The 21,246-nt window shown below is 54.1% G+C and overlaps 1 protein-coding gene across 3 annotated transcripts in view; it reads right to left on the reverse strand.

Annotated features, from left to right (window-relative positions):
- The window catches only part of LONRF3 (LON peptidase N-terminal domain and ring finger 3), a 39,288-nt gene extending 21,052 nt beyond the window's left edge, over positions 1 to 18,236 (reverse strand). The window contains exons 1-5 of one of the 3 annotated variants that reach the window (XM_040628695.1): positions 17,286 to 18,236; positions 14,258 to 14,376; positions 10,675 to 10,797; positions 4,061 to 4,325; positions 3,194 to 3,287 (exon numbers count right to left, since the gene is read on the reverse strand). In XM_040628695.1, coding sequence (XP_040484629.1) covers positions 3,194 to 3,287; positions 4,061 to 4,325; positions 10,675 to 10,797; positions 14,258 to 14,376; positions 17,286 to 18,165 — 1,481 coding nt within the window. In that variant the 5' untranslated portion in view covers positions 18,166 to 18,236. Of the gene's footprint in view, positions 1 to 3,193; positions 3,288 to 4,060; positions 4,326 to 6,445; positions 6,602 to 10,674; positions 10,798 to 14,257; positions 14,384 to 17,285 lie in introns of those variants that run through there. The other 2 variants (XM_040628705.1, XM_040628701.1) reach the window with 2 other exon arrangements.
- Positions 18,237 to 21,246: the final 3,010 nt, after the last annotated feature.

Raw genomic sequence — 21,246 nt, forward strand, 5'->3', positions numbered from 1 at the left:
GGACTCCTTAACACCCAGCTATTTGAGTAGCTAAAACTAGGTTAAATACAAAGTTTTCGTTTCAATTGGCAAAGAGGTCACTGGGCCATTAGGTAACTGGTTCAAATATCAAACATTCTTGTTCCACATCTCAAAATATCTTTGTCACCCCAAAGGCGCTGTTCCGCAACAGCCCCAGAGGTGGCCCCCAGTGGCAAGAGTATCCAGCTGGCTAAATCTCAAGGGAAGGTTTCCAGTCACAAAAGACTGAGGGGGCAGAGTTCTGAGGGGTTGGAATTAGGAAACAACTTCCCTCAACAGAGCTCTCCCAATCCAGCCAGGGGGACTTGGGAGATTGGAAAGTGTCTCATTAATGCACACCCCAATTCTTGTCCCATTCACCTTTTCCACCCTTTTCCCTGCAAGACAGACAAGCTGCTCCTGAGTTTCCCTCTAGAGTCAGACGAACCTCACACTCCAACTTGCCTTCTACTAATGCAGCACCACAGAACTAGATTTCATTCTAGAAACTTGTAGAGGAGGTACAAATGTTTAGTTTCATGACCCAGCAGATGGTTTGAAAATATCTCAACCCTTAGACACCCTCTCGTCCAAAGACACGTGAGGATCATAATAGAACCTAATAATAATCCTAATGACAATAAAAAGGAAAAAAAGCACTAGAGAGGTGGAAACAGGAACTTCGTCAAGACTGTATTCAAACTAAAGCATGTATATGAAACAGCCTCTGTCAACATCGGATCTCTGACTTACAGACAAAGCCTGTTGCAAGGGGAACTACATGCTTCTGACCAAGGGCTACAGGCTTCTTTTAAAGATTTTATTTATTTATTTGAGAGAGAGGGAGAGAGCACAAGTGGGGGGAGGGGCAGAGGGAGAGAAAGAGAGAGAGATAAGCAGACTCCCCGTTGAGTGGGGAGCCTGATGCGGGTCTCAATCCTAGGAACCCGGGCTCATGACCTGAGCCGAAGGCAGACGGTTAACTGACTGAGCCACCCAGGCGCCCCAAGGGCTATAGTTAAGAGCCTTGAGGTCAGAAATGCTCTCTGGACTAGGCAGGCTCCTTTGCACCCTGAAGCAGTTGGAGTCTCCTTAAAACTTACCAGCCTATATGACAGCTACCCCAGACAAAGATGGGCTTTTGTTTTGAAGTCTCATTTAGAACAGAGGGGCAGGATAAGGGAAATAATGGCTTTTAAACTCAGGGTGAGCAAACCAGAAGGGGGTCTTATCCTCTTGGTGTTTATTTCTTGGAGCAAATTTCTAACCCTTTTCTGAAGCCCCCTGTTGAGATCAGGGACAAACAAGATGAAAGGGAGAAAGCAGAGGAAACAGAACAAAAGAACTTCAACCTCAGGATTCTGAGCCCTCAGCAAAAACACAAACAGGATGAGTCTGTGTGTTTGATTTTGCATTGGCTGGATGTTGGGAGGAGTATTAAGGAGGATACGTTCAGCAAAGACCTGGGCTTTCTGAACAAGCTAAACCAATCTGGCAAAGTCTGACACCTGAAAGACTGTGGCTTAGAGGCACAAAGGCAGAGGCCCATTTCTCCGCTTGGAAGCAGAGTTTCTGCCCCGTACCTTGGCTCCTCCATGACCCACAGGATGTTTTGTTGTGAGGGGGACAGAGAGATGGCCAAAGGGAACTGGTTACATAGCCCACCCCACTCTCACCCACTCCACCTAAAACTCCCCGATTGTATCTGGAAGGCGTTCTTTCGGTGCTGTGGCATTCATCTGCCGGACTGTTCGTTTTCAGGCCTGCCCAAGCGCAGGAACAAATCTGACAATTCAATTATTTTTAAGAGAGAGAAAAAGTACATGTCCAGGTCATGGCCTCCTTACTCATTTTTATGTGGACCAGGAAAGTCCTTCCAAAGACGATGCATGTGATTGATATGGAAGGCATATGCGTTTGCAAAGGGCAAGAAACCATCTCAGGATCCTTGGGTGGCTGGATCCCACTGTGTGGTAGACCACAGGATTTTTCTTGACATCTCTTGGGCCAACCATCTTAACAACTTTTATGCAAATGTCTCAGCCTTCTTTTAATGCTATTTTGGAAAAAAAAGACACTTTTTAGACTCTACTGAAATCTGTGGACCTTTGTTTGGAAATACACACACACACATATACATTTTTACATACAACTTCAGGGAATTCACAGATCTATTAGAATCCATACATAGAACTTCCTCAGGGGTCCACGGGCCTAAAGTTAAAGAATCTCTGGTCAAGAAAAAGAGTTAACATTTATGGAGTATTTAATATGTCCGGCACTATTCTAAGTGTTTTAAATAGATTCCCTCGATTAATCATAACAACCTCATAGGGTAGGTATTACCCTTCTCTACTTTACTGATGAGAAAACAGTGGCAGAGAAAATCACTTGCTCCAGGTCAAACAGCCAGTAAGTGGCAGAGCCAGGGTTCAAGCCCAGGCCATCTGGCTTTGGAGCTCTTCCTCCACAAAGTCACAGCTGTGAAAGGAAAAAAAAACGAAAGTACTTTTTTTTCCACACAGCCCAAGCTTGTACCAGCTTCCTTTTTTTCTGAGGGGGTTGGGCAGGTGTGTGGATAATTTGCTTCCCCACTGGGTACAGAAGGGATGTCTGGCCAAGAAGTACATGCCTACTACTAATATGGTTCAAAACGAAAACCAGTCAGGCCCTCTACTTGGCTTCCAAAGAATAGGCCTATGGCATTGATGTCAGCCCTTGAGCTTTGAGATCTTGCTCCAGTAGTCGAGATTAGTTCCAGGGTCATGAACTCAAATACCTACAAGGTACCAGGAAAGTAATGCAAATATAAGACACAGGCAGTTGGGAGAGAGGGGAACCATGGCCAACTGGAGAGTGTATGTCCTATCACCAAACATTCACATTTAACAACAACAAGAAAATCCCATGAAGGCCAGACTAAAGACATTCAGCGTGTGGCCATCAGTCTGTGATCTCCAAGTAGACCATTTCCTTCCCACTCTTTAAGTATTTCCAAGTCAGGAGTGCAGGGAATATAATCTGTAAGCAAGGGACACATGCTAGCCCGTGAGACAAACAACAGCATGATTTTCATTCTGTTAGAACCAGGCTTTTCCATGCTAACCAACCATACAACAGGTCACTAGCCGAATGGTCCAGACTCCCCAGAAGAAGAAGGCTCAAGCAATAAGTGAAAGTCCCCGTCACATACCTCATACATAGGGCGCATTCAAGGTCAGATGCATCCACAAAAGACGGCAGTGGAGCACTGGCAGCAGCCTCGGCCCCCTGCTCAGCCGGAGGATCTGTGATTTAGAAAGCAGTATGTCAGAGAGGGACCAACCTCATTTTCACAGACAGCACTTCCGAGGCAAAAGAATCCCATTAGTTTTTCAGCTTGCCGCCCTCGCCCTGCCTCCCAGAGGGTAGATTCAGTGGCCGCCTGAGCCACCGGGATTGGGATTCCCTGAAGGAGGCTCCGGGAGGCTTCCAGCAGCCCCATAGAAGAAAAATGTGAGCCTGGGAATGTCCAAGAGCCCTGGGGACTCGACTCCAATGCAACGGGCACCTCACTCAACAGCCGCAGGGGGAGCAGCAGCGATTCCATGGCCCGAGCCAGGCCTTCAAGGCTGCTACTGAATCCTGGCACTGCCGCCTGTCTTGGAAAGACGTGAGGCTGCGGCTGCTGCTTCTGAAGCCTACCTCTGGGCCCCCAGCTGGGAAGGAGGCGGGCCAGGCCTGATCGCACCTCCCTGCTCCTCCGTGCCTGGAATGGAGACGAGGGTGAGGGCAGCTAGCCATCAAGGGCGTGAGGTGTCATGACGCAATATGGGGCCTGACCTTACAAGGCTTTGGCTCTCCCTTATTATTAGTGAACCCCAGCGGTATGCTAGGAACCACGTGCGCTCTCACGGAGGCCTCACGCGCCCTGAGGTGGCACGACTCGGTGCCACAGCCTGGCCGCACGCCCGGAGCCCACGGAGCCGCAGAGCCCGCGGATGGAGGCCAAGTAACCCGCAGACGCTGCTGCGCCCCGGCACCGCCTCCAAGGCCCTCTCTCCCTGGGTGGAGTCAGTACCTGGCTTCAAGGCTTTCGCAGGCACCTCTGGGTCTTGGGTTTCAATTTGACAATGCTTCCTTTTCTTTTCTTGGCATTTGCCAGCCTTGGTGGAGGCAGCTTCTGCAGAGGCAGCGTCCCCCTTCTCCTCCTCGTCTCCTGCCTGGCCCTTCTGGTCGCCTTGTTGCCCCTCCCCCTCTACTTTAACTGGGACTGCCAGGCTGCCGCCGTCTCCCCCCGCCGCTGCTTCCTCCTGACTAGAACAGTGTGGGATCTCCGGGTTTTCCTGGACGAAGAAAGAGCGAAATATCAGTATCACCTTAGGACCAGCGTCGTCTTCTGACATTGCTACCCATGGGGGACAGAGAGAAAGCTACGCAGCCCTGATCACTGAGTGCACACACAGCTTCGCTGGGGGGCAGTCAGAAGACATATTTCATACCTCTGGCCACACAGCACCTGCAGTGAAGGCATGCCGGGCCTGGGTGAGACAGAAGAACTTCCCTAGGTAAGGACAGGAAGGCGTGGAGAGGACAGACACCTTGGGTATGGTGAAGGGGACAGACACAGAGTGGCAACCCGCCCTCTCCTGGCCAAATCTTTCCCCAGCTACTGCCTGAGGGAAAGCAAGGCACACAGTGAGGGTGGAGCCTGTCACTCAACCTCCTGCCACCCTCACTGCCACTCCAGGCCACCTGCAAGCCGCACGCCAGCTCCAACAGGACTTTCACTAAGGCTTTGGCACGGGTGTGCGCACAGGCCTGTGGAGTTACCTCAGGTTCCAGTGCTCTGTGTTATACACAGAGTCAAGAGAACTCCGGGTTCTACTAGTCAAAAGACAAACTACTCTTTTGACTCGATTTTGGGTGAGAAGTCTGAAAAAGAGACAAGTCATTTGGTAAAACGACCAATAATGTCTCTAGCCTTTTCAAGAATTTTTGTCCAGGAGGGAGCATTTGAAAATGGATCTAGAAAAAATCCAATGACAAGGTGTTTGTGCAGATTTATCTGGAGAACCCTGAACTCTACTCTAAATCCACAGTCCACAGGTCCAAATGCTGTTGTTTTCTTTCCTTCCAGCCCCTAGCCCCTCAAAATGGTAGATAGATGGAAAATGGGGAGTGTATGGTGGGGAGAGAACAGTGAGGTGCAGAGAAGAAGGACGTGGGTCTTTCTCAGGCTTTAGCCTGGGGAGTTCGGGGGACGTGCAGCACCACAGCAGGGCTGCTCCCTCAACTTTCCCAGAGCCCCGGGCATTGTCCACACGGGAGTGCACTGCTTTGTGAAGCAAAGTTCATGTGGAAGCCCAATCCCCATAGCTGGCTCAGCCCGGAAAGCCACAGGTGCTGTTTTCCCTCATTTCTGATTGAGCTGTGATGAGAAGTCACTCCCGGCACTTCCTCAGTTCACTATTAGTGTTCTCAATCATGTACTAATGATCTCAAACATTACCGACATGCGCTAGGGGTTCTCTGACTTCAGAAGATACTCGGTTCTGCCCCATTTTTTGTTTGTGTGTGTGTGTGTGTTAAGTCAGGCACACCTGCATTTTATTCCTTCTCAAGAGCGGGGAGAGAAGCAGGGAAAACGTAAGTTTCCTGCCTGTCAGAGAACCCAAGAAGCCGTGGAGATCACAGGGCTTCCATACAGGGGGAGAACACAGGGCACGGATGGAGGCAAGACTATTGCCTCAAGGTGCCTAGGTTTTCAGGGCTGAATTCTGCCTTCAAGTCTGGACTTCTGAGCCCCAGCTTCTGCCCACTTGCCCTCTGCTGGGAAAGCCAGGGCCTGGAGCCCATCTCTCCGTGGTTCTGTTCCCTTGTTCTCAAAGATGGGCCCGACCCGTCTTCCTCCCAGGGACTTAACGCTTCCCAAATTGCTTCCCTCTTCCCGGCTACAACTGCGTCCTGGAAGTCTACTGATGTGTAAGACACCGTGTGGGAATATAAAATTACCTCCACTTGGGGATCAAATAGAGTTGTCTTTACACAAGGAACTCAGCTGGTGCTCAAAGACCAGCAGCTTGAACAAAGAAAAAAAGCAGGAAAGGAGGGGTTGTTAGGCCTCTTCCCAGGCTCCGCCCCTAAGCTGATAAAGCCGCCCGGGACTGAATGGCTCCAAGGGACACGGGCCAGCTCCTTTTTACTTCTATCAAATCTCTCTCTCAGCTGGATCTGACCAAGAACTGAAAAAATGAAGGTAATAAAACCAACTCCCCCCCCCCAGGGACCGTGCCTGAAATCCAGTTTTCTCCGTAAGAAATAACCTTCTAGCAAAGAACACCACCACTAGCGACTCCACTTCTTCCTTCTCAGGAGCTGAAGGAGAGGCAGGGCTCACTCCCACGTTTGCCCACACAACAGCCAAAAGAAGCATCGCGAGCGAGCTGGGCGAGTTGAGTTTTACCTGTGAAAACTTTGGTAGATTATGACTGGTGCCTTCAGTAGCCATTGATTCTACGTGTTCCTTTAATCTAGGGTGAGGTGCCAACAACTTCAGGATATCGGGAAAATGTTCCTGAGAGTCCCCCGGGACTGATGGTGAAAAGAAACTAAGGAGAAGCTGTGACATAAAACAGAAGACTTCACTGCTTAAGTTTCTACAGGTGTTTGGGTGGTGGGGGGGAGGGGAAGAAGGGGCAGGGGGACACAGCTCGCAGGGTGAAACTCCAGGGAAGCAGCCTGGAGCCAGAGACCCCCACCTCAGCTCGGCGTGTGTCAGAGGTACCTGGGCAGCTTATCAACACTCCAGGTCCCAAGTTCCCACGCCTGGCTCCCCCGGGCCTGAAGTGTGGCCCCAGAATCTGGATTTCAAAAAGGCACCACAGATGCCTCTGTCACCCTAGCCAAAGTTAAGAACCATCACTTGCATGCTACCATTCCATAGAAATACCTGCAGTGGGAATTCAAGACCTATCTAGGAGGAAAGAGACAGAGAGGTGAAGGCAGGAGACAACACCAGGGGACCTACAGTCACGTCTGTAGCACCCCCGTGGGTAGAAGTCTACACACGTCTTCTAGGTTCCTCCAGCTCTTTCCCCTGCTGGCCCATTTTGCTCCCTCCTCCCCAGACCATCCTCCTTGGAACTTTAATCCCTTCCACAGTGAAGTGGTGGGAAGAGCAGAACCCAGCCTCTCCTCCCCCATTCTGGCCTTCGCTGTGCAGAGACTGTCAGGTAACTTCAAGTACCGGAGGCAAGCAGGTTCCAGTCTGGGGCTGGTTTCCCTTGCGGCTGGAGAAGGTGGGGGCGGGGGAGGAGACAGGTGAAGACCCAGAGGACCCAGAAGGGCCTGGGAGTCAAGGATGTGTGTTCTCGTGCAAGCTTCCCCACGAGCTGCCCGTGTTCTTGCTTCAATTCTCCCCTGTGCCAGCACGGGTTTTACAGACAGACACGTGGACATACTGTATATAATACGAAACACAAGAAAGCAGCTCGCTTGGCTTCGAACACACATTGAAGTGTTTACCACTGGGCAGCCGCTGCAGTGTCTGGAGACCCCCTAAAGGATGCTCCACGCCCTTGCTCAGGGGAATAGGGTATGAACTGATCAAAGGAGGCTGACAGAAATTCCGACCAAACTCTGTCCAGTTTAATTTGTCCCCTTGCTGGTCCCCAGCAGGGCCTTCACGACGCTCCTTGAGATGTCACACTTTCCACATAGCCGAACCCTGCTCAGTCTCCAAGGCTGGCTCCGGTGCTACAAACCCCCTGGTCTCACTTGTCCGCTTGTGCTCCCTACTGCACTGCAATAGAGCACCTTATATTACACGAATTTGCCCTACTCTCAAATCGTGCCGCACACCTAAGTCTTTCTCTCTAACCAGATGGCCAGCTTCTGGAGGCCCATGACAGTTCTCTAATACATACTCATCACCCCGGACGGAATTGAATTAAGATACTTATAAATCCCAGGGCCCAGGCAGAGGCCGAGCGTTCAAGCCCAAAGTCCTCAGACAGATCGCAGTTTCCTTCCAGCTCAGGGAAACCCACTTCCCAGGTCTAAGTTGTTGGTAAAGGAGTGAGGTGGGGAGGTTCTCACAGTGCCCAGGGCCATAAATGCCAGCTTTCAGAGGCCCCTCCTCCCCAGGAACCAAAGTTGGCCTTCAGAAGCCCTCCTGAGTGGCCCAACAGGACGAACCCACTTCTGAAGCAGTCTCCCCGGAAGTCTCCCCCACAGAGCACGGTGCTTGTGTGCCTGATGAGCACCAGGTGACGTATGCAATTGTTGAACCCCTATGTCGTACACCTGAAACTAATATAACGGTGTTAACTAACTGGAATTGAGATAGAAACTTTCGAAAAGAGAGCATGGCGCTCTTCAGTGGCGGCCACACAGCATCCCAAGGTACAAGGTTAAAAGGGCAGAGCGTGGAGGGGGGTGGGAAGGGAGGCAGAGGGGAGAAATGGAAGGAAACAAGGCAGAAACAGCAACAGCACTTCACTTCTTACATTTACTACCTAAGACCTCATTCTAGACCTTCCCAGCGGCTTTGGAAAACAAAAGTTGGGATCAGTGCTCAGTGAGAATAATCATTCCACGTGAATGAAAGTCAATTCCACTTCAGTGTCAGCCTTAGAAAGACCCGAATGGACCAAGAAGGGGAAAAAAAAGAATCCGAGGTAAAAACAAACATTAAAAAGAAACCTAGGCCTGGGAGCGCCTGAGGTAGCCAATTACTGCCAAGTGAACCTGGACCATCTTTGTCCAGTCTTCAGCCCCGAAACTGGAACGGTACAGTACCTAAGAACTGCTGAGGGGCCTCAGTGTTCGTATATGGCTGCCGTGCCCTCATCACAGTCGGTGGAAATTCGCCTCCATATTCTTGGCCCCACTTCAGAACTCCAGGACGTTCACTATGGGCATCCGCTCCCTTGTATTGCCTGGCATTTATAGTGCACTGTATGACACACGCAGGATTGGAAGGTCCCTGAGGACGGAGACTGTGGCTTATGCCTCTTTGGGTCTCCAGAGCTTAGCACAACACCTTGCCCCATCCCGTTACGCAGTTGTGCAAGTGACACTAGCTGGTCTATAAAAGTGGCTGGAGAGAAAGGTCACCCCAACTGATGACCCCAGAGCCTCTCAGGCCAAGTAGGGAATGGACGAACAGGAGTCAAGAAACCACTCACCCCTGGATCTGACACCTGCCTCTGTTGGCCTTTGCATACTCTGCCCCCAAAGTCAAGATTCTTCTAACCAACCTTTGTCCATCCCCCACCCCCAGAACCGGACGGTCCCACTGCTACTCTCCACCCTACCCCAGCAGTGAGTGCCAAGCCCCCTGGCATGTCCTCCTGGGACAAAGAATGGTGGAATGGCTAAGAAGGCAGACTCTGGAAGCAGATGGAGTTGGGTTTATGTGCCCTTTCACCAGTCACCAGCTGCATGATCTCGGGAAGTCACCAAGCCTCGGCTTCCTCATCTATCTCATCTGTAACATGGGGATAAATAACATCACCTACCCTCATAGGCATGTTGTGGGGGTTCAATTATAGCCTCCACAGAAAGCCCTAGCACAGTGCCTGGTGCACTGGAAATGCTCGATAAATGTTAGCTGTTATTATTTACACCATGGACTATACTTAAGATTCAGGGAAGGGTTCACAGCCTGGAGCAATTCTCTGCCACCAGTACTCCCCTCAAGAACCCCTTGTCCACTTTCCCAAACCAGGTCAAAGCAACTTTCCAGAGAAGAAATATGTGCGAGGCACAACCTTCAGAGCTCAGCTTCCCCCAGTTCACTGATTTTGCTAAAGATTCCTTTCTGGAGCCTTCAGAAACCAATCCTGTCTCTTGCTCGCTTTCTTAACCCACGGCTCTGCCAAACCTCACAGGGACAGAGGCACTGGAGACAGGTGGTGAATAGGGGGAGGGGCACAAGGAGGGCAGAGGCCACCACTGACTGTCAGCATCCAACTTCCGGGCCAATTAGGCCCACACTGTGAAAGCACACTGTGGAACAGTAAGCAATGCAGTCCATGAACTGAGGACGCTTGACCCTTCACCAGGGCTAACATTTCATGAATTAAAAAACAAAACAAAACCACCACATTCTCCTGGGATTCAAGAGTTGGAATGACTGCTTGGATTATATCGTAAGGGTCCCTGACTTACATTTGTGAGACAGTGTGTGTTCTATTTCTAGCCAAGGCTGAAGGCTGGAGTTCTGCATATAGCAGGGGAGATGGTGACCAACATTCCTGGCAAGGAGCTGGCTGCCCTGTGTGGCTGGTGAAGCTATGACTCAGCCAAAGCACAGTTCTACAACTGCAGGCAGCCCCACACCCCTGACCTCTCATCAACAGGCAGATTCTCATCGGTGAGCCTCCACTCCCACGTTAACTTGTTTGGTTTGCTTTGGTTTGGTTTTCCTACTCACAACCCAGACGCTGAATGTAAGAAGCGAGAGGCTCCTCCAAAAATGCAGGAACTGCTCAATCTGATTGTGTATGCCAAGAGGATGGTGTTTCCAGGCGATTGGCCCTTGTGTCTCCTTCCTGCCCCCTTAACCAAGGGAGCCACCCACTCAGGGCCCTAAATGCCAGGGAGGGCAGTTCCCTCACTCCCCTCCTTGGAGAAGACAGAGAAGTGGGAGCCCACTGGGCAGCTGGACCTGACATCATCTCAACTCACCCTCTGGGCTTCAGATCTTGCTCTTTTGTTCTTTCCATCGAGGGACACACAATATAGAAACTCCCTTAGTGCTTCCTCCACCTTGCCTAAGGTGGCTAAGGCTTGTGCTTTTCTGAAGTGTGCCTGGAAGAAAACATTAGCGTTCAATCCTGTTCTTATTCGCCTGTTAACTTATTGACACTAGCCAAACGCTTAGTGAGTATTCGTTACTGTGTGAAGGGTTTTAGAAGGACTACCTTATCTACAGCCCTATCATGTAGGCAAATGTTCTGAAGCCCATTTTACAGAAGACGAAACTGAGACCCAGAAAAGTGACTTGCCCAAAGGAACACAGCTGGTAAATTATGGAATCAGGGTTTAAGTCTGAGACTGACTGATACCAAAGTCTAATTTCTTAACCATCGTGCCATATGACCTCCCTGCTGCCCCACTGCTGTATTGGAGGTATTGCCAAATGTAGCAAGAACCCTCATTTAAGCACATACTGTCCAGCTTCCAGAACCCACCCAGACAGGCCTTTCTATTAACTAGTCTGTCAAGCAAAGACCTAGTCCACATTACTGGCTGAGTGATCACATATACTTGCTGATCATTTTTCAGAAGAGGCCCAAGGGAAAGGACATGACTTCTCCAAGACCTCAAGGTATAGTCAGTGGCAAAGCTGGAACTAGAACTGTGGTCTAGGATCCCCAGAATGCTCTTCTCCACAAAGCTGACTTCCCTTCAGAGGGCTAACCAGGGGCTGAGCAAATGCTTTCCCTCCCGTGGGCTCAGCTCACTTCTGTTCCCTTCCCCCATCTTTAAAAAGCATAAAGAAGTCTTAGGGGCGCCTGGGTGGCTCAGTTGGTTAAGCATCTGACTCTTGGATTCAGGTCCTGATCTCCTGGCTCCTGAGATCTAGCCCTGCATCAGGCTCCCCGCTTGGCAGGAGTGTGCTTGAACATTCCCTCTGCCTCTTCCCTCGCTCACATGCACGTGTGCTCTCTCTCTTTCAAATAAATAGACAAATCTTAAAAAAAAAAAGTATAAAGAAGTTTTAGGGCTCTCTGGTGTCCCTGCCTAACTGCTCCAGCAGAGAAACTCCTCAGGTAGCAGAAAAGCATCCTGGGGAAGAGGGAGGAACAATAAAAGAGGTGGGAAGAGAGCTACATTCTCTCTGTGCCTTGGGACAGGTGGCCGTTGCAACTTGGCTGAGAGGGCATTGATCTTGAGTCATCTAGGGTGCCCCTCGGGGGCCTGCTCCCCACTCCCTTGACTCCATGGCTGACCCTGAGTCTAACTTAGAGAAGGAAATAATCCAGGTTGCAGCTGCTGGCCACTCCCAGCTTCCCCTCCTAACATGCTTCTACAGGCCCTGGGGCGGCGCCCTCTGGCTCCGGCCTGGCTACCGTCTGGCAGGCAGGGATCTGCCTTCTTGAGCTGTGGCCCCTGCTCCAAACCTCTTGAGGTCCTGCCCTGTACCCCCCCACCCTCTTCCTGGAGCCTAATCTTGACTGATAACTTGGGTGTTGATGGCTTCCTTCATTGCTCCTCCCAGCAGTGTTTGCCAGGGGCCCCCTGGAGACAGACTTACGTGACATTTCAGGGCAGCTAGAAGGGATAAGTGTTGGGAGACTGGAGAGGTCTCTAGGACCCCTCCAATCATACCAAATAGCGACCCATATACTCCACCTGCTCAGGGTAGCCAGCCCACCCACTGAGAGCTATACCATCTACAGGATATGTTGAGTACCGCTGAGCCTGGCTGAACTGGCTGGACTAGGACCTCAGGAGGTACACCCCTCCCCTAGGGGCACTGCACACAGAAATGGTGGGAACTATGCAAATCAGGGTATGGGCTGGTTTGGAATCATATGCATCAGTTCAAATATTCTCTCAACCCTCAAGACAATATCGTTCGTTCTCTGAGCTGCCTCTCCACTTACCCCAGCACTTTGGGGAAATGAAACTCCTGTTTACTACTTCCACCAACTCTGATTTCACTGGGGAAGTCACTTTTCCCATTTCATCCGAAATGGTCCACTACTTCTCGGCCCTGCTTCCCACTGTACTATGAAGGCTCCCACCCTTAGGCCCTAGGTTTAGGGTGGGAGCGGAAGAAGCTGCAAGAGAAGTCCTCTTACCCCAGGCAGCTTCCTGACCTGCACCTGCTATAAGGCATGAAATGTTCTCACTGAAGCTCTTTTGGGTCAAGACACTGGTGACTTTTAGTAAACTGCAAATCTGTTCCTTGGGAAGGAGAACATACTACTCTGCCATAACCCATGAAAACCTCCTCATCAAAGAACATAAGAGCTTCACTCTGACACTAACGGCCCAGTGTGCAGGTCCATGGATGCTTTATCTGAGGTTACCAGCTCCAGAAACAGTCTGATAATCCAAAGTTTCATAAGCTTGGCATCAGAAGTCATTAGGTGGCAAATACATATGATATAGAATAAGTCCTAGTCTTTATTTCACTTAGTGTGAATTTTTGCATAATGTATGGCAGAAATATTAGCATGTGTGATTGTGGGATGCTGTCCAGGGCTCACTGAGGGTGCCACCTAGTATATGGTCTTTCTGAAATCAGAAACATTCTGGACTCTGAACACTTCTGGCTCCATGGGATTCAGATAAGGGATCACAGATCAGGACCTGGGTAAGGTGGGTTTCCGAGGTGTTATCCGGGGGTTGTGTAGACAGAACACTGCACCAAGGCCCAGCAAACGGCAGAGCTCCCAGAATGGCCTCTTGATCATGCTCACCTGTGGCCCTCACACCACATTCCCCAGGAGGCAATTGGGGCAGACAGCAATAGCTGTGCTTTGCAACCAAGGACCCTTGGGGTCAAGAGAGTGAAACGACTTCCCCATGGTCACTTAACTTGCAAGTAGTAGAGCCCAGGCTCAAGCCTAATCTCCTAAACAAAATATTGACACGTGACTAAGGGCCAGTCCTGAGGCCAGAGATGCAGAAAGTGACCTAAGAGGTGTCTAGCCTTTCTCCGACCACCCCTTCATGTGACCTAGATGTTTGGGGTTACCAGCAGGCTGATTATATTAAGGACTTGAAATAACACAACCAGCCAGCAATACTTCTCTCACGTTCTGCTTTCTACTGTCCCTGAAAATGACAGAACATATAATGCTCTGTGCCAGGAATTGTTCTAGGCATATCACATGAATCAGCTCATGTAATCCTCACAACAAACCCTGTTAAGTAGGTGCTTTGAATATCCCCCCACTTTATAGATGAGGAGATGGGGCACAGAGAGGTTGAGTAACTTGCCCAGGACCACACAGCTGGTAGAAGTAGCACAGCTAGGGCATAAATTCCGGTGGTCTGACCGCTAAGTCCATATTCTGAAGAGTCACAAAGCCTAGCTGCTCTGCAGGTCATCAGGTGAAGAAGTAAATTGGGGAAGAATCCAGTTCCCTTGCAGACCCCAGAGTTACCCTTTGCCAAGGGACCCCCAGCTCCTTAGCAAAGCCTTTTCCCTGCTCTACTTGAGCTCTAGTGCCCCAAACCTTCAGGGAGGCAGCCCTTCCTGCCAATTCCTGTTTATAGTACAATCCATTCCCATCGCTCCCATTCCACTCACCTTAAAACCCATTGGGCGGAGCTTACATGCTATTTCTGCATCATGCAGGGCATCCTCATGAGACTCCAAGGTGAAATAAATTTGAGACCGGTTGCTATAAAGCAAGTGGTCATTTGGAGCTGCCAGAATGAGAAAAAAAAAAAAAAGCTCTCATTAGTGGTCCCAGCACGAACACATAAGTCCTGTATGAGGATGGGTCTTGAGCAAATGGCAAGTTATCTCAGATTTCGCTATTGGGGATCCAAAGGGTTAGACTCCATTTCCAGCCCTGATATTGCCCTACCTGCCACACACCTCCCACACCCCGCAAGCCACTCTGGATCTGAGCTTCCCCAACTATAAAGAAGTCATTTTTTTAAGTTTGTTTACTTTTATTTATTTTTTAAAATTTTTTGATGGGGGGGGGAGGGCAGAGGGAGAGGGAGAGAGAGAATCCCAAGCAGGCTCCATGCCCAGGGCTGGATCCTACAACCCTGAGATCATGACCTGAGCTGAAATCAGGAGTTAGATGCTTAATCAACTGAGCCATCCAGGTGCCCCATAAAGAAGTAATTTTTGCTCCCTTCTCAAGCGGTTCCTTAGAGGGCCTATGGGGTCAGTGGTGCATTAGCGGCTCTGACACAGAGGAAACCCTGGCCCCCTACTTCGAGGCTATGCATGGCTACCACCCAGCAGCCTGGCTTCTGAGTGAGGTATCACCCACAAGGAAACAGGCCAGGGTGGAGAGAAAGGGAGGTGGCCAGATGTGACCCCCATCCTGCCCACCAGGAAGACAAGTCCAGGTTAGTCTTCTCATGACATTAGCAACACCTCTGTCTACAAAGCCCAGCACGTATGAAGTTTCTCTGAATGCACTTGCAAGGCTCCATCCTCTCATTAGATGGCCAAATGTGAGTGAACCTAAACGAGGCTGCTGGGAATGCAGCAAGCTTGGCTCTCACTAACACTTTGAATCACTAGATGCCAGGGCTGGACAGGCCTTTAGAATTCACCTGGCTCACCCAATCCATTCTTCAGATGAGGAAAATCAAGCCCAGGGAGCAGAAGGCATCCGCTCCAAGTCATAGAGCTAGCTGGTCAGACTTTGAAGCTTTGAAGCTGGGGCGGGGGACATGTTCCTTTTTCTGAAGGGTGTGCACTACATAGAATAATAAGGGGACAGTGGCCATCTTCCAGCACAGATATACCCGCCTGCTGGGGAGGCCCCTTACCTCTTAAAAGGGTAAGGCTGTCATGATTTTTTTCACCCTGACCTCTCAGATTAACAAAGGTGAAGGAAGAAACTCCCTGGGGAAGAGCAGCGGCAGCAACAAAGAGGGAGGAAGACAGTGGGAAGGGGCTTTCCTGGCCCTTGAGGTATAGCTGAAAGGAATGGAACCTCCCTTGGAGATCTGGGTTTAAGTGACCTCCATTGTCTGCAGGTTGCCCCGCTCCTGCCCAGGGACTGGGCTCCAGCTGCGGCTGCTGGAACACGCTTCGTGGGGTTTTTCCCCAGGGCTGCACAGAGGACTTGCTTGAGTGCCCATTGCTCGCTCTCCAGACATTAGCAGAGTTTACAGCGTATGCTATCCCCTTTTGTTCTGCGGCACTCGCCAGCCCGGTGCCGGCTCACGGTGGGTGTGCCTCGCCTGGGCACAGGATGTGCGTGGGGGGAGGGGTCCTCCTCTACCTCGCGTTGCAGCCTTGCACCGCCAGCCCGCGCTCCTCCCCTTCCCCCACTACCTGTTGCAAATTCGGGTATCGAGTCGACACGTGGAGCCTCGAGCCCACCCCTTCCTCCACCCGTCGGAGTCGGGCTCAGGGCACCCGCGGATCCCCAGAGCCCCGTCCGCCCGGCCCTGCCGCCTCCTCCCCGGCACGCTTCGCCAGACGCCGCGCCCCGCCGGCCGAGCTCCCGGCTGCTGGCCCGAGCTGGGCGCTACCGGCCCGCAGCTCCGCAGCCACTTCCTGGGTCGGGACGCGGAGGGTCAGCGGGAGCCGCTCCTCGAGGGAGCTCGGCGCCCCGGCGCGGCCAGAGCAGTGGGGCTGCTCACGTTGCCCTTGAAGCAGCCAAGCCCACCCGTCCTTCCTCCAGCCGCGCGGCGGCGGGGGACCGAGGCGCGCCCCCCTCCGTAGCCAGCCCGCGGTCCCTGGGGATCCCCGAGCAGTTGCGGCGCCCGGCCGGCCGCCCGCCGGGCTGGCGGGGCAGGGGTTCGAGAAGAGAGCGCAGGCTGCGGGCGGGCGGGGCGGGGGGGGGGCATCTATTTCAGCCGAGGATCGTGTGATAGGAAGCGGTGACAATGAGTCACAGGGCAGCGGGGCGCGAACGCTCCCCTCCCCCTGCACACGCTCGCGGGATGGTTTCCGAGGCGAGCGTGGCCCACTTCGGTTACCTCAGCCGTTACACAATCCCGCCCGCGCGGAGGAGGGGCAGCCCGGCCCGGGCCGCTCGCGGCCCTTATGCAACCAGTGCTCTCCTGACCTAATTCCACGCCGGACCCACCCCACCGGGAGCCGCGGCCCCGGAAGGGCCGACTCCCGCCGCCACGGCGGCCCCGGGCCGGGCGCGAGCGGCAGACTCCCGCGCCGACCGAACGTCGCGGGCCGGCGGGAGGCAGGCGGCCCCGGCGCGAGTGTGGGCAGGGTGCGAAGTTCCTCAGCCCGCCGGGAAGGTGCCGGCAGGTGCAAGAGCAGCCCCGGCGCGCGGCGGGAGAGGGCGGAGAGAGACTCAGCGACCGCGCGACCCCGCGCAAGAAACGGGGGGACAAAGATGCGAAAGAGACAGAGAAACAGTGACCCAGACTGAAGCTGACCGAGAGACTCGGGGATACAAGCTACGAGGAGACCCAGAAAAAGACAAAGAGCGACAGGGACAGACAGGGACACAGAGAAAGGGCGATAAATTGGTAGCGACAGACACCAAGTCAGAGACCGAACCCCAGACACCCCTCCCCCACTCCAGGCACGGCCCTCTCTCACCCCGCGCCCCCCAACTCCCCGCCGCGTTCCTTCCCCCGCCCGGCCCGGCCCGGCGACGCGGTGGGCTCACCTAGGCGAACCGCTTCGTTGTACTTGAGCAACGCCGCCTCCACCTGGCGCTCGCGGTACAGCCGATTGCCCTCGTGCCGGAGTTGCGACGCCCGTGCGGGGCCGGGGAACAACTTGCCCAGGAGGCCGCTGAGCACCACGTTGACCCGCAAAGGCGGCGGCGGCGGTGGCGGCGGCGGCGGCGGTGGCTCGGCGGTCGCCGCCGCCGCTGGCGGCTGCGCGACTCGCCGGACCCCGCGCGCCCTCCCGGCGGCCACCATCAACGCCGAGAGCTTGACCCCGCACAGGGCGCAGCGCCGGTCGGCGGCCCGCCCGCGTTCCAGGCACAGTTTACAGAAGGTGTGGCCGCACGACAAGGACACGGGGTCTGACAGAAACCCATGGCACTTCCGGCACTTGAAGCCGTCCCACACCTCGGTGGCCGCGGCGACCGTTGGCGCCCCTGCCTCTTCCGCCGCCGCCTCACGGCTCGCCGCACCGCTCCCGTCCGGGGGCGCCGGCGGCAGCGCCTCGCCTTGAGGGACGTTCTGGGCCAGGCAGCGCACCAGTTGTTCCAGCTGCTCGGCCACCAGCTGCTGCCGCTCGGAGAGCTGTCTGTACACCTCGAAGGCTTCCCGGAGGCGCCCCCCAGACGCCAGGGCGTCAGCCTGCTTGAGCAGGACTTTGCACTCGGGCGTCGGGGTACTCGGAGGCTGCTCCTCCGGCTCCGGCCCCGGCTCCGGCTCCCGAGTGGCTAAAGCTGCGGAGCCTTCTGTAGCCGCCTCCGGCTGGGGGCCCATGTCGACGCGGGCCGCGGATGTCGCCGGCTCCGCCAGTTCTAAGTTGTTGCCGCCGAGCTCGGCGGGCAAGCTCAGCATCTGTCCAGTCTGAAGTGAATCCATAGAGGGAGACAGGCGCGCAGGGAAGAGGCGTCTAGGGCCAGAGACCTAGAGCGGAGAGCGGCGACTGAAGAGAGTCCGGACTGCCACCGCCGCGTTGCCGCGCGCCAGCCCCTGCCGCGCCTCCACGAGCTCCATGCCGGCCGCCCCGCGCCGACTAATAACTGTCTTGTCTCAGCAAAGTGTTATATAAAACAGTACCACGTGACGCGCCGCCACGCCGCTCATTGGCCAGCGGCAGGGAAATTGTTACAAAACCAGACAGTTTTGTAACAGTGTTGCGCTTGCTTCTTTTGGCTTCGCTTTTCTTGGCGTCTCTTTGGGGTTGTTTGTGTTTACTCTCCTCCCTATTTCCCCCTCACAATGTGGTTGCTTTTCTGAGGAGAGGGAAGGAAAAAAAGCCCAAAGTCTTTTCTCGGGCTTCACCGTCACCAAACCCTACCCGATCCCACCTTCAAACCCTCCGGCAAACAGGTCCCCTCAACCAGCCTTTAGCTGGCTGCCCCTCCCCCAACCCATCCCTCGAGACGCCAAGACTTCGAGGTGCGCAGCCCGCCAGATCTCTGAGGAGATGCGGAAGGCTCGCCCGCCTAGGGGCTACGGTTGACGTCTGCGGAGGGAAGCGTGTTAGGACGGTCCCCGGGAAGCCCACACCCCCCTCACTCCAGTTCCGGCCGCGGCTCGCGAGCCCTGGGAGCCCTGTCCCGGCTGCCCACATTCGGGTTCCTCACCGCCTTCCCCCGGGAGCGCCTACCCCAAAGGTAGTGAGTGTAATCATCCGAGGGCGCTTCTGTGCTGGGAGCCACCCGGACAGCGGGTCCGGCGGGCGCAGAAGTTGGGTGGCGCTCGCCGAGTGCTGAGGGACCCGTCAGGAAGATGCGCTTGCCGGATGGGGCCCAGGGAAGGCGCTTCGCGTGTCCCGCGCTTCACCGCTCTCCCGCCAGCTACAGAACCTGTCGCCGGCGGGCACGAGGCCCTGGGGGACCACGAGGGGGGCTCTGGGGGGCCATGAGGGGGCGCGGCCACGAGAACTGCGCTGGGCTCAGCGGGTACCCTGGGGGCGTGGGAGAACCACAGGCGGGACAGGAACCGAGAGCGCTCCCCCGGGGAAAGTCCGCGAGTCCTGGCGCGCTCGAGCGGCGGGCCCCGCTGCCTTCAGGTTCGGGGCTCCGGAGCGCCTCGTTCTCGGCCCCGGCGCGTCGCGGCGGGCGGCTGCGGGGAGGGGGGCGAGGGTTGTGTGCCGGCCGCGGTGCCGGGCTCACAATAGCTGGGCGGCCTCGAGGGTGCCCCGCTTCCTTCCAGAAGGCCCGTGCGAACTGCTCACGCGATCTCTCCTCACCCCCCGCCCTCAGAAGTTGACGGGAGCCACTCGCGCAAACGAAGAGGCTTCGAGACCCAAAGTAATAACGCACATCCGCCACCGCCACGCTGCTGCGAGCAGGGGGGCGAGGGCTGGGCTTGCCCCTGGCTCCCGGAGCCTCCGCCGCCTGGGGGCTCCGAGCAGTGCCTGGAGCCGCGCGCGGGGGCCCAGCGCCGCCCCAGCGTCCGAGGACCTACAGTTGGTTCCCGCTGTGGCCCTTTCTTAGTTGAGGGACCTTGGGCAAATGATCTAAACTCTAGGAACCGATGTTTGGGGTTCTGAACACATGTCAGGGATGATCTTAGTTGGGATCAAGTCACGTTTCAGAGCTGGGGACCACAGGCTCCGTCAGGGCTCTGTGTCTCTTCAGGTCCTTAATCTCCCCTCGAGTCAACACCAAAGTCCCAAAGAACAACTGTTGTGCAGCGATTTCTAGAGCCTCCCTCTGGTGAGACAGGACTGGGGGAAGGGTCAGAGGGGAGAACGGACTCTGCAACAGAGGGGAAAGAGACCAAGAACAGAAACCAAGGAGCTCCTGACGTAGCCAGGAAGGCACAAAGCGCTCATAGGAAAACATGGCTTGCAGCCCTAGCTTCGCCATGACTTGCTATGAGACTTTGGGCAAGTCCTCCACTCAGGCCTTAGTTTCTCCTGCTCTCCAGGGTTCCCTCCAGCCCTCGCCTTCAGTGGCTTCTATCCTAAGACTGAATTTCCTGATACCAACTCAACTACTTAAGTACAAGACTAGTCCAGATGCTGGAGGGGGGTGGTGGTGGCTTGGACAAGGGGGTGAAGTCGGCAGTAGTAGCAGAAGGGCAGGGGTGGCTAGACTGCTGTCCTCTTCATCAGGGTCAGGCCTGAGCTAGATTTTGAAGATAGAGAAGTCAGGGGACTGGCCAAGAGGGGAGGAGATGGCCATGCCAGGCAGTGGAGGAGAAGCTGGGGCTCCCAGCTTCCTAAGGGAATCTCCTTTCACCCTTCGAATTGCCCTGCTGTTGAATGGGCTCGGTCTTAGTCCATTCAGGCTGCCATAATAAACTACTATAGACCGGGTGCCTTTTAAGAAACAGAAATGTAGTTATCACACTTCTGGAGGCTGAACAAGATCCAGATCAAGATTTGGTGTCTGGTGAGGGCCCACTTCCTGGTTCATAGACAGCCATTTTCCGGCTGTGTCCTCACAGGGTGGAAGGTGAGCGATCTCTCCAGGATCTTTTTTATAAGGGCGCTAATTCCATTCATGAGAGTGAGAGCCCTTTTTAATTTAATCACTTCCCAAGGGCCCCACCTCCAAATACCATCACATTGGGGGATTCGGTTTCAACATAAGAGTGTTGGAGCGACACAAACATTCAGTCTATAGCAGGGTCCCCAACCTTAATTATCTGTCTTCCCCTTCTGACACCTGTGAGGAGGGACAGTCTATAGGTAATGGGCAGGTAATGAGAGGAAATGAAAGCACCGTGAATGGATAATGATGAAAGCTTAATTCAAGATCTTTATCCCTTTGACAAGTTTTTAAGAAGATGTTGGTCACTGCCAGTTGTCTTTCAGATGCAGTTCTGAGATGCGCCTTGCTCCCTGGACCACCCTCCCTTGCCCATCTGGGTGGGAGGGGGCGAGGAGAAGGCCAAGGCAAGTCAGGCAGCGGTTTCAGTCCTGCAGGCATGGAGTAGCGATGCTCTCACCAGGAAGCCCCCTTTGGCATCTGTGTGTACCCGAAG

The sequence above is a fragment of the Ursus maritimus genome, assembly GCF_017311325.1.
Source record: "Ursus maritimus isolate PB19 chromosome X unlocalized genomic scaffold, ASM1731132v1 scaffold_X1, whole genome shotgun sequence".
Taxonomy (NCBI): Eukaryota; Metazoa; Chordata; class Mammalia; order Carnivora; family Ursidae; genus Ursus; species Ursus maritimus.